Source organism: Diceros bicornis, chromosome 17 (genome assembly GCF_020826845.1).
Source record: "Diceros bicornis minor isolate mBicDic1 chromosome 17, mDicBic1.mat.cur, whole genome shotgun sequence".
In the NCBI taxonomy this organism is placed as follows: domain Eukaryota; kingdom Metazoa; phylum Chordata; class Mammalia; order Perissodactyla; family Rhinocerotidae; genus Diceros; species Diceros bicornis.
In genome coordinates, this window is record NC_080756.1 from 62,066,062 (window position 1) to 62,079,258 (window position 13,197).

Below are 13,197 nucleotides of genomic sequence, written 5' to 3' on the forward strand. Positions count from 1 at the left end.
CCGCCATGTGCAAAGGAATCGTCGCATTCAGTTCTCTGTAATGTGACAATATTGACAAGCATCCCCCCAAGAGAGGTGGAGATGCAAGTTCCATTTGTTTCTGGCATGGAAAGCAGATGGTTCCCTTTTCCCACTCTTAAGAAACAACTGAACCGTAGCAATCGCTGGACTTATGCTGTTGCACACGACACACCCATCTGCCTCCACACATACACGCATAGTCGGGTCAAGAACAGGCAACATACACAGGAGGGCAAAAAGACCCTCCAATCTCTCTGTAAACTGCTCTACAGCTGGATCAGTTCCACTGTAGGCAACAGCAGGGTTCATTCCTCAAACGATTACAATTCAAGAGGCACCTGGCATACTGCATATTCACCACTCCATTTAAGAGATTTAATTATAATATGGTTCATATTTTATAACACATATAAATATGAAGACATTTGGAATTTAAAAAGCTAATGGCTGAAAAATGTTAAGCATTATTTGATACAGTTGACATATAATGAAAGTGGGCTTACTTCAACAGAATTTGAGGCAATGAAAGCTAGCAGCCTCTAACTTTTGGTGTATGCCTACAGACCTCACACTACACAGACACACACACAGACACACACACACTGGATTCCTATAGGAGACAGCCAAAGTTAACACACACACTGGATTCCTACAGGAGACAGCCAAAGTTAAGGGCTCTGCAATCTCCCTTGGGCCAGGTGACATCTGTGGAGGTGAAGTGAGCAGAAGCTGAAGATGACACACAGCTGTGCCCAGTCCCGGTCGTGCTACCTGTCGGAGGGAGTCAGAGGAGGGAGAGGCAGGGCGGTTGGAGGAGCGGAGACTAAGAGAAAGCTCCCACTGGTCGACAAAAAATCGACGAGAAGGTTCAGGCTCTGGCTATAAAATACAAGATGGAGAAAAAAAAAATGAAAAGAAACAGTAAATAAAAAGTTATGCACTGACCTGGACATAGGGAATGTGGCAGTTTTAGACCCTTTTACTTCAGACCTTTAACTAAATAACAAATGTAGTAGGAAATACTCTTAGTTCCCAGAAGCATGAATGGCTCATTCAAGACTTCCATTCTGCTTTTGGCTCGTCCTTCCCTCATGCTTACAGTGAGGCCACTCTGGCATGAGGTCACTGCAGCTGTGAACCACCTGTGAAGGCCCTGTCTTCCCTTGTGGGTGCTCTTACTCCATCCACCCCCAGTGGAGAATGCTGCTAGCCAGGAGGTGGCGCAGGGCAGAGGCAGTGTCCTGCTCACACACGTGTCCTTCGTGCTCTGCAGACCCCCTCACTGGCCTGAGCTGGGATTTCTCCTGGGCAGAAGGAGATTCTACCACCTCATCACTCCACTGGCCTTACAAATAGCGGACAATAGAGCGAGCAAATCTAGAGTGAAGCTCGCTCTTTCTACTTAAAGGCCAGGAATGTGGCTTCTCCTCCTCCTATTGCTAGTGCTGGAGAAACTCTGCTTGCCAAGGAGCCAGCCAAATCCCAGCAGTGATCAGGAGAAAAGACTTGAGGCCCTCAAGTCCTCTGTAGACTGCACACAGCATGTGTAGCAAAAGTGGGCCAGAGTCTTCCTCAGTGGTGAATCCATGCAACCAAGAACCCTCCAGTCCCCAGAGAGTGAGAAGGTGGCTGAGAGCTTTGGCAAGCAATAACTGCTTAGTTTCCTACCAGGTTCAGGTGACATATTTACAGGGTGGAAGGAAGAGGTACTGTCATGGTAATGAGAAGCCCTCTGCCCCTCCAGCTCCACGCAGATCTCATAGCACTCCCTACTTCAGCCCACACTAACTTCATAGCTTCAAGGGGGGACCATGTGGAACGTCACCAGTCTCTGCTCCAGCCGTTCAGCCAGCTCACTGCCCTCAGCTCAGCACTCAGGGCGGGCTCAGCAACACAGGGCCTAGGGGGGAGCTGGGGGAGATCTCTGCAGAATAGTACCCCCCACTAGAAAGAAACAAGAGACAAGACTGAGCTCTGGTGGGGAGAGAAGAGGGAGTTGGGGAGACGGTGGGGCAGAGAGCAGCTGAGTGCACAAGCAAGATTACGGAACAGTGGAGAGAAAGTCCTGGAAGAGAACCTAAATAGTATCTAGACAGGAACGCTTCACTGAAGAATCTGGCAACCAGCCCACTGGGAAATGAAAGAAAACTCCTGGCAAACCTTACTGCTTCCTGAGCTCAGAAGCCTCCCTTTCCTCCTGTGCACGGCAGCCCTAGCCTTCTCAATAGTTTCTCCCTGCCAACCTCTCCTTTTATTCCACATACTTCCCTCCATTCTTTGTTTAGGCACCGTTTCATTAAAAATCATCAGGACCTCATTAAATACACATTCCACAAAATGTAGGGCATTGCCCTGCTCAGTGAAAATAGTTTCTTTTTGAGAGGAATACAGCCTGGGAAGAAGGAAGAAAGAGGCTGGGCACACATGGTGCTCATGGGAGGAGGCAGCCTCCACTCCGGGGTTCCTCTCACCGCCCGGCAGGGCCCCGTCCACGCGAGCTCTTGGCAGCACACAGCCTGCCTGCTTCTAGCTTGGTGAGACGGTGTGGGAAGACAGGAGTACGACTGGCTGGCTTCCCGCTGGATCCGAGCAGTAACCGGATTCACTGCTTAGACACAACTGCACTTCTCAGAAAGGAAAGGCAGAAGGGAGGTAAAAATAAAGGAAAAAGGCCCATATGAAATGAAGAGCACCCACTCAGGGAGCATCTTCAAGAGTAACAATAAAAACCAACACAGTTTCATAAAATGAGCAGGCTTTGGAAATGGGCATCTCTGCTTTCCACCAAATTATACAATGGCCAAGTGTAAGCAGTACAGATTTTAGAAAAGACTAGCTAAAGCTTTTCATTATGCATCCCCATCTTGCCATTACCTTCCTTCCCCTCCACCCTCTTCATACTTGAGAACTCCCACACCAGTAAGAGGCTTGGCTCTCTCAGTATTTCTACCCCAAGATCCCTGACTATTAAAATGCTAAGCAGGGGCCGGCCCAGTGGTGCAAGCAGTTAAGTGCGCGCGCTCCACTTCGGCGGCCCAGGGTTCGCTGGTTCGGATCCTGGGCGCGCACCGACGCACCACTTGTTAAGCCATGCTGTGGCGGCGTCCCATACAAAGTAGAGGAAGATGGGCACGGATGTTAGCCCAGGGCCAAACTTCCTCAGCAAAAAAAGAGGAGGATTGGCAGATGTTAGCTCAGGGCTGATCTTCCTTACAAAAAAAAAACAAAAACAAAAACGCTAAGCAAATGCCACCTGGGTGATGATCTAGACCCTTCCCCTATGCTATTCTACCACTGGCACACATTTTGGAATGGGAAAGGTGGACAGAAATGGAAGTCATTAAGGCCTTTACATCACAAACGCTTAGGATTCATATCTGATCTGATTGCTGGATGAATGCTCTACTGTGAATGCTATTTGCATGGATCAACGTTGTTAGCAAAAAGAATTCGGGCTCTTGGCTGAGTGACAAGAGCGTGCAAAAAGCAAGGGGAGAGGGCACCATCCCCACCGTCCCTCTGCCCCACCACCACAGCGTGCCCCATCTGTTTGGCTCTCAGCATCCCATGCCATGGTTCATGCTCTTTTACCCTCTCATGGTGGGGACTCTGCTTGCCACCGCTGTCAGCATCAAGATCCCTGTACGTCTGTTGGCAACAAAGTAGAAACTTAAACTCCATTCAAATATTCTACTTGGACCTACTAAGTGACAGTGCCAGAAATTCAGTTCATTTCAACACATATCCCCTGCTCCCTACTAATCCCCACCCCAAGTAACCACAATCTCATCTACGTAAAATTCATGACCCAAGGACAACTTTTTGCACAGCCATTCTGCCCACCTGGCCTCCAATGAGGTCAGCTACACAGATGAAGAACGAACTATGGGGGCCAGCCCGGCAGTGCAAGCGGTTAAGGGCGCACGCTCCACTGCATTGGCCCAGGATTCGCGGGTTTGGATCCTGGGTGAGCACCGACAGACTGCTTGTCAAGTCATGCTGTGGCGGCGTCCCATATAAAGTAGAGGAAGATGGGCATGGATGTTAGCCCAGAGCCAGTCTTTCTCAGCAAAAAAAAAAAAAGAGGAGGATTGGCAGATGCTAGCTCAGGGCCGATCTTCCTCACACACACACACAAAAAATTTAAAAAAAAAAAGAACGAACTATGGTTAGTAAAAAAGTGGAGCAAACAGACTTCTTTCACACGGTGGCACAAGATCAGAGGCACTAAATGGAAGGTTTAAAAGGAGAGGCAGGTTAGAAGGGTGAAGGTTTCCACAACAAGACATTAGAGAGGAAAGGTAGGGGGATGGAAACTGGCTGGAATAAATGACCATTACACCAGTCCAGAGGAAACTCCAGTGTGGGGAGTGGTCCCTGAATGGGAACAAGGGACCAAAGCATAATTTATTAAAGGGAGAAGTGGACAAAGACTGGAAGCATTTTCAGTAAACAGACAGGAACACGTACACGAGAGGGATGGGAATCTGTACGACAGGCACGTGGCTGCCCCAGGTGACCTGGGGAAACCATTAACATGGCAATCATGGAAACAAGGGAGGCTACTGATTCCCCTCTGGATAACTGAGGATTCACTGGTGGAGAAACTGATCTAGAGCTTCCGTTGTGGCTCCTCCTATCCAGAGCCCATGAGCACCATGTTTCAGCAGGCAGGATGAGGCCAGAGCTCAGGCTCCAGTGACACCACCCGGAGTCAATTCCTGGCTCCATCACTTACTGTGTGACCTTGTATGAATCACTTGGCCTCCCTACCCTACGCCTCAGTCTCTTCATCTGTACAATTGAGATGATAACAGAACCTGTCTTGTAGGGTTATGGTGGGAATTGATGAGATAACATCTGAAAAGAACTTAGAATACTGCCTGGATCATAGTAAATGCTCCTAAGTGTTAGTTCTTATGGAGAGATGAGTCACTAAACCTACAACAGCTCAGTTCTCAGACCCAGGGACACAGGCTGGGCCTTTAAAAATCAGACACGTCGCTGGCAGTCACCTTTTAAATCGACCACCTTAGTTGAGAACATGTCTTTCCATAGATCCTGCCTTTAAAATTAGTATTTTATTTTACAGGGACATACTACAGAGGTCAACAAAGCCACGCTATAAGCACACTTGGCGTGTGTTTGCTGCAAACGTACGCTCACTGTCCTCAGTGACCACGTCTGTCATTAACTCCTCTATAAAGCAGTTTTCGAAGGATCTGCCCACACTGTGAGTGGAACAAATGGGAAGGGCAGGTGCTCGTTGGCAGAAGTTGCATAAGCAAGAGGCAGAGCTCTCAAAATCAAAAGGAACCAAACTCATATAGTGAGGCCCTACAGAAAGCATCTAAAAGTTCATCTTAATTTTATCTCCTTGGGCAGCAAGACGACTAAACAGGGTTTGAATGTATTATGCACTATCCTGAAGTCCCTTGTGGAATTGCTCATTTGTAGCAAGAAAGGTTGCTTCTGCTACAGATGGTTTCTACAAATGGTCTTTCTGTTTTTTAACAGTTATCACCGAAAAGAGGGAATCTTGATTTGGTCTCTGCTCTAGCCACCTACACAGGCAGGCAGGAAGACACACAGGACAATGGAGCATGCAGAGAAGATCACCTGCTGGCCGCCACGCGCCTGATAGGGAAGTGGAGTAGGGGGAGGAGAAAGTGCGATCACTTTTTTGGGGCACGTCCGAGAATGCTCCTTTTCCCGTCGCTTTTACACCGACAGACACAAACAGAGAGAACACTGGTGAAACAGTGGCCACGTTTAGGCTGGTTCTGGAAGGACAAAGGGCATTTGCCAAAAGCATCCCAGAGGCCCCCTTCCTTGCCCCTCTGCCCTCACTGCATGTCACATGGGAGGTGGCTTGTCACAGCGTTCTGCTGGCCTCCAGGCCAGACTCGCACTCTTTGTTGGTGTAGATCACATAGGTCATCTCTGCAGCTGGTCTTGGGGTCAGAACATGAGTGTAGCACTTTCTAAATGCCAGGGATCAAGGGTATATTCTTCTTTGCTGGTTTTATCAGGGAAGTCATGGGGGAGAAGGAATGGGCTTGGCTATAACCAGAGAAGAAGGGCACCTAGGCCATCGTCACGAGGGAGCCTGGAGATGGCCTCCACAGGCCCAGTCACCTGCAGATCCACAGCAGCAGAGCAGCTCCTCCTCAGGGCCCACCTTGGACAACATCCTGCCCTGGCTTCCCTCTCCTTAGTCCCCTTACTCACACTCAAAAGGTTCTGGAAAACTACCAAGGAAATACAAGGAAGAACAGGAAACAGGATCTAAAAATTAAAGATCTTTTACTAACTGAGCACTATACACAGGTCCATGGCCCATTTCCCTACTTTGCCCTCTTTTTATTGCCCATGTTGCATTGTATTCCTTCCTTGTGAAGCTGTCTATGATTTAGAGAGCCCTTCAGTACTTAAGAAAAAATCACACGCTCCTCGGTCAGAGGAGCCCTCAATTCCCTCATGCCCAGAACGACTGTGTGGGCAGCACACAGCAAAGCCTGGGCAGGAGAAGAAGCTATGGAAGTCGTGAGGGCCAGGGGGAACAGTGTTACTGTTTGTTCTGACCTCACATGACAATCTACTTCCAAACCAAGGCTGGTTAATGTGCAGAGTCTGCCCACAAGATGCATTTCTGAGATCAAAAGACAAAAGAGTGGGGAGAGAAGAGCCAAAGTGTTTACGCAGGAAGGAAAAAAAGAGAAGTCCCTGGCAAGCAGAGCTGTTGTTCATTTCCCCTCTTCCATCCTGTGACCTGAGTTAAAGCTGGTCCTTGCGCCAACTCACCCATCACTGCTGTGCCTGCCACACCCTCCTGCCTCAATCTGAATCACTTCAAGAGAAACACAAAGTGCGTCTTATTATAAGGTGCTGCCCATCAGGCCCCGCCCCACTGCTAGGGGCTACCAGTCAGGGTGAGTCAGAAGCAGAGGGCCCCAGGGCACCACTGGAGTACCATCCCTGATTTAGTGTTGAGAAAAAATTAGATGTGAATATAATACATTTCACGTGGATATAAGAACTGTGAGTTACAGTTCTTTCACAGCCAAGTAAATTTATAATTCCCAACTCCACACAACACGAGGCACACAGGATCTCACAGGAAGCTCACTTCTTGTGGTTTTCACCTACCCACCCAGCTCCTCTTTCCACCTGCACTCTCTGTGCCCATCCCACAAAGCCCAGGCTTGACATGAATGGCTCTGCTCTGCTGCCTGCACAGCCTCACAATGCTCTACTTCCCTGACTGGGATCACAAATCACCCAGAGGACGAGCTAGCTGTCTGTCTCCAGGCAGCAGCCACACAAGGCGAGAGGCTACCAGATGCTTCGCCAACAGGAGAAACGCAGCACAAACACTGGGCTCCTGACACCCCTTCAGTACAGCTCCATCAGGTGGTGAACCGGCATGCCGATCTTCACCAGGACAGAGGCCTCCACTGCACCAGGCTCCTGGGGTCACAATTCCTGCCCCAAGACTTCCCAGCAAGCCCACCCAGGCTGCTCCAGGCACGTGCCGTTTAGAGTCAGCTGTTCACCTGTCTGCGTGTATTACACCTGATGCACCTTCTCCTGTGCTCCATCTACCTCAGGCAACCATTGCAACACTATGAGAATCTAGAGTTTGTGGAATCTAGTTTCGAGTTCACTTTCCCCTTCAGCAGATCCTCAACTAAAGATTACCTTTCAAAATCATACCTTCCACCTAGACTTCAAGGCAAAGGGTAAGAAAATAAAATGGAAGTGAATCCCTGAGGCTCTCCTCTGTTTCAGAAGACCCCCCGTCCCGAGCACAGGGAAGGAGGTGGCTCGGCTTCTGCCGAGTGTGGACGCTGCTCCTGAGCTTCCACCTCAGCCTCGCGGGCCCTGCCTTTAACGAGGCACGTTATTAAAAGAAAGGTTAGAAAGAAACATTTTGCCCCGAATATAATTCAAATAAAACCCAACTTGCCACTCCCCAGAGTCTCCTAGCCATAGCTGTCACTTTACAGCACAAGAGGAAGCGGAGGGTCCGCTTAGGACCACTCAGAGTCTTAGCCTACGTGACTCCGAAGCACGAGGCAGAGAGCCCAGGCACGCTCACTGGGGCTGGACCTGCTCAACTGTGACACGGGAGAAAGCACTGTGGAGGCCGCGAATCCCTCTGATGGATTTCCTGTTAGCCACCAGGGGCCATTCCCCTCTCTCTCTGTCCTATTCTGTACTGCTTAGGAGAAACAGCTTTCCAGGAGGTCCTGCAAATTTTTCAGTGAAAATTTCCAGAGAGTATTTTAAATGTAGACAAAACACCAGGGAAATGCCCATGATTATCCCTGTGCAGGGTTTGAAACAAAAATAACAGGTCCAGACTATTTCTTGGATAACATTTTCCTATTTAACATGAAAGGCTCTACTGCCCCAATTCTCAGGCTCGACAATTTCAAGATTCTCCCTCCAATGGTCATGAGGACAGATGTCAGCAAAAAGTCAACTTGGAACAAAGGTTCTAAAACCCCCAAGGCTAAGGTGCCTGAACAACTTACCACATAGCTTCAGCTCGTTTCAAAACCAAATTAACAGCCCACTATTTTAACTGGTTTCTCAAATCCCAAGGAATTAAACAAAGCATGCAATACAATCAGTACTGTCTATTAAACTTTTCTGCAGGGTCACTTCTCAAACGAGCAGAGACTTCTGCCCTTGTGAACTAGGACTCTAAAGAGGAGGCCCCAACCCTGGCTGGCTCAGAAGGAGGAGGGGTGGGAAAGCCCAGGGAGGCAGCATCAATTCTGGCCCCTGGGCAGTTCCTTTACCTGTTTCCACTGGGGGGTGGGAGCAGAGCGACCCTGCTCAGGTAGGCAGCAGGACGGCTGGCTGACCCCACGCTCTTGTGTCGGCTGTGACACATAGGCCAAGGGTTGGGGCAGGACATGGAGACAAAACAAAATAAAATACATTAAGGTAGGAGAAGGCACAAAAAAAGTATTCATGGGGCGGGGGGGACAGAATTAATTCTTAGAAAGTTATACCTATAAAGGAAATGAAACACCCTACCCCAACCAAAAGCAAATGCTAAAGAAAAAAAAAGAAAACAGAAGCTGTAATTCTCATTATCCTTTCCCCCAGTTCAATGCTCTGAACCTAAACTACTAATTCTGGTTTGTAAAACTAATCTTTCCACTCAAAATAAGGAAAGCAACCTTCTTTCAGGGGCACACTTCCTCTAAGGGAGAGCATGCCAGCCTACCTGGGGGGGGCTATCAGAGCTGCCAGGCCACCTTAAATGTTTACCAACAAATAGTGTCATCCTTTCTGTGAGCTACGGCACAAAATGACTGAAGTGTAAAAACCAATAGCCAACGAGCAGATGTGAGAAGAAGTTAATTACAGCCAGACTGCAAGCACAGTCAGTCTGACCCCTGGGTGCACAGGAACAATGGCTGATGCGCATGGAGAAGAAGAGAAAGAATGAAGAGAATGAGCTCCCTCTCCTCTGGGCGCTCTCTCAGGTCACCAGGGAGTTTGATAAGAGACTTCAGTGTGAATCTCAAAATCCTGGCAGTCCTCTAAGAAGTCTCAGTGACTGTCAGACAGCAGGGGAGAGACGAGGCCTAACAGAGACATCGCAAGTCCAGAGCTCCTGTCTACACTCCCAGGCACGACTTCTGGGAACCAAGTTAGGACTCATGAGGAGCCTTTAACATGTTCATACCCACGACCTGGTTTGAGAACAGCCCAGGAAAATCATCTGGAATACACAGAAGCAGCTTCTTCACCAGAGTGTTGACCCCTGTACTTTATCACGGAAGAGAGAAACAACTTAACACCCAGCACTAGAGGCAGAGTTCAGAGAGCATGGTGCACACACATTTTGGAAGACGCCTGTAAAGAGGCTGGAACATGGAACTATGCTCAAAGTTACATGAAGAAAGCGGAATAGAAAAGTGTACGTGAAGAATGACCTCGACTATGAAAATGAGAATGCACTAAAAAAAGACAAGAAAGAAATATTAACAGGATGATGGGTGCCTTAATGACCTGTTATTACACTTTTCAGCATTTTCCTCAATTAGCATGAACTTCTTTTATAATTTAAATATGGATGTACGTATGTGAACATGTACATCTGTACAGAGAAACAGACGTATGTTTTTAAAATCCCTCTGCTGATTTTTGTCACAGACACCTCGGACCTGAACGGTGAGGATGAAGCAGTCCTGAAAGCCTATGAAACACTCTTCTCTGCCATAGCGAGACGAGGGCAAGATCAGACAGCAGTCTCGACCGCAAGAGAGCTTGGGTCTGTGACATACTCAGTCTCACTCGACTGGAAAAATCCCTCCTTCCTATGCGGCCAGACCAAGTGTGGACCGGTGAGGTGTGGAACGGGGTTTACCTGTCTCCTCATGCCAGTGGACTGTGGGGGTGCATTCTCTTCAAATTTGGCCAGCAGCTGGGTTGCCATGTACTTCACTTTGTTCTGGTTGCCAAGGGCCACGTCCATCCTCCTGTCTGTCAGAGTGCTCACCAGGGTGGGCCTTCCTCCTCGGTGACCCCCGGGTGCTTCCTCCTGATGAACATCGACCACCCAAGAACCAGCTTCTGTTAGAGGAGCCCCCCAAATGCCCTTCCCTCAAAGAAATGCCACCAGTGTCCGACACAGCAGTGGCATTTCTGCTTTAGGTTGAGCTTCACAGCTCTCCTCCAGGTTCTAATCTTGAGATGGGGTCAGCAAGACTCCCGTGTGCAAGGCAGTCTCAAGAGGTGCCGCACTTTACTGGTATTGTCATACCCAGGAAAGCCACTGTCCTTTGCCAAATGTGTGATTCCAAAGAGACAGGAAAGCCCAGTGCACTTGTGTGTATGTTTGCTTGGATGCTCTCCAAAAACTTAAACAAAGACAAAAGCCCACAGAAAAAGCATCTGTGCACAAAAATTCTTATAAAAGATGAATATGAAAAGATCTAGCAATACCAATTTGGAAATTAAAGATTTCAGCCAAAAAGAGCAATTCAGTATAATTATTCTACAAACCTCAGATAATTCTCACCTCTTCCGATTGACTGGTCTTTCTTCTCTTTCCAGCACCATCCAAGTCCTTTTCCTTTTTATCCTACACCAAGAGAGGAAGGAAACTGCATTATCCTAGACCCTATACCTTGTCATCAGGTTTGCAGCTGGTAAAAAAAACCCTCTTCCATTTACCTTGGGAGAACGCTTCCGAGAGATGGTCTGCCCAAGTTTGCTTAGGAAGGAGATGGGGGACTTGGTGCTGGCTATCAGGACTGCTTTCTCCTCAGCATTCAGGGCCAAGGCGTCTGTGAACAGAAAGCAATGTTGGGGAGAGCCCTGGATGGGCCTCACAGTCCTGACCAGAACTGTCCTCCTGGCAGAGGGCTCCCAGAACCCAGAGAGCTCTGCAGGTCCATCAGCTCTGACAGAGGCACGAGGAACGCCAGCAGGAAACTCCACAAGGGAAATGCACGCTTAGGTCTGGACGCTGAGCCTTCTCTTCTCCATCCACAAAAACAAAACTAACTCTTTTTCCCAACTCACTTCAGTCACAAAAACCTCCAATTTTGCTTTTCAAATTTGGAATTCTGCCTATGATTGTGAGTTACTGGAGAGTGCTGAAGCCTCACCTTTGGGAGAAAAATTTCAGGGCAGAGAGAGAACGAAGGGTGAGTATGTAGCTCAGGGTCACTGGTTTTGGTGGTACGCAGACACGATGCACTTGGCTGCACACAAGGGGGGCTCTCCCTGAATGGGTCTATCGACATTAGAGCTGTGGACTTCTGCTGTAAGAACTACATATTTAATCAGAAAAAGCCACAGACATCTACAGAGTATGGGCTGGAAGATACCAGAGAACCACAAACTCTGTGGGTTCCAATGTTTTATTAGTGATAATAGTAATTTTAAAAATAATAATTGAAACATATTGCTGACATTTATTGCTTCCATTTGCCATTCTTCTTAGCAAATCACAATCTAATTGTATATATAATCCCCATTTTACAGATGGGGAAACTGAGGCACAGGGAAATTTAGTAACTTGCCTAAGGTGGCACAGGTGGACACACTGGGACCCAGGTCAGGTACCATGGTCAACACTCTTAAGCATTATCCTATACTTACTCCAAGGGACAATAAATGAAAACAGGAATATTTTTTTGTAGCACTCTGAAAGACTGAGGCAGCAGGCTGAGGGCCAAGAAAAGATTTTTGGAAAACACTAAAAGGTAGGAGAAGAAAGAGATCAGAGAAGGAACAGTTACAGAAGAAAGAGAATAAGGCAAGTATACAGAATAGGGTCACAGAAGCCAAGAAGGGAGAATTAAAAAAAAAAAAAGACATTTCACAGTGCTGAACAATGCAGAAAAGTCAAGTGTAGGAGCGATGAGCAACGAGAAAAGACATGGATTTGGTGATTCTTCAGGACTGTGGAGAACAGTTTTGGCAGAGCAGTAAACACAGAAGCTGGGCTGCACAGTATTTCCAAGTTTAGGCAGCAAGGAAGGAGAGCTACCAGCATGAACCGCTTTTCAAAAAGGCTGGTTCTGAGACAAAGGGTATGACAAGGTGGTAGAGTCAAGGAAAAAATTTGGACAGGAATGATTTTTGCATACTCATAGATTTAGTGAGAAGATTTGGGAAGGAATGAGTGGTTAAGAAAACACTAGTAGAGAAGGGAAAAATAATAGGGCAAAGTCCCAGGGACTTATCTTGATAGCTGACCAGCAAAATCACAGGGTAAGTGCAGGTTTGCTTTTGGCGGTACTGATGAAGGACACAGGTAAAGGAGAGAAAGAAAATCCAGGCAGCGGAGAGGAAACAGAGGACTTGCGCAGCAGTGCTGCCGGCCCTTACCACTGGAGGGGAGCGAGTCCTTGAACATCTCATAGAACTGAGTCAGGTACATCACCATGGACAGCTTGTCGGGCTCTCCCACCGAGGCCATTTCTTTGCCTGTCATGATGGGAGAAATGCCCAGTTCCTTCTCAGCAATATCAAAGGCCAGTTGGTTATTCTTCTCCACATTTTGCTCATCCAAAGAATCAAAATCTCTGAGAAACAGGACAAGGAAAACATGTTAAGATGACTTGCTTGTCCCCACACCAGAAGACAACATCATAGAGTCATCATCATTGGTCTTTCAGCTACAATCCAGGGTGCAGT

The 13,197-nt window shown here is 47.9% G+C and overlaps 1 protein-coding gene across 16 annotated transcripts in view; it reads right to left on the minus strand.

The window, feature by feature from the left end:
* Window positions 1-13,197, minus strand: part of MICAL3 (microtubule associated monooxygenase, calponin and LIM domain containing 3) — a 215,204-nt gene that overhangs the window by 94,570 nt on the left and 107,437 nt on the right. For 10 of the 16 annotated variants that reach the window (XM_058559164.1, XM_058559163.1, XM_058559165.1 and 7 more), the window contains 5 exons: window positions 12,889-13,085; window positions 11,224-11,336; window positions 11,069-11,131; window positions 10,415-10,588; window positions 8,832-8,915 (listed from right to left, as the gene is read on the minus strand). In XM_058559164.1, the coding sequence (XP_058415147.1) occupies window positions 8,832-8,915; window positions 10,415-10,588; window positions 11,069-11,131; window positions 11,224-11,336; window positions 12,889-13,085 (631 nt within the window). Of the gene's footprint in view, window positions 1-792; window positions 901-3,612; window positions 3,670-5,640; window positions 5,740-8,831; window positions 8,916-10,414; window positions 10,589-11,068; window positions 11,132-11,223; window positions 11,337-12,888; window positions 13,086-13,197 lie in introns of those variants that run through there. The other 6 variants (XM_058559169.1, XM_058559168.1, XM_058559176.1 and 3 more) reach the window with 4 other exon arrangements.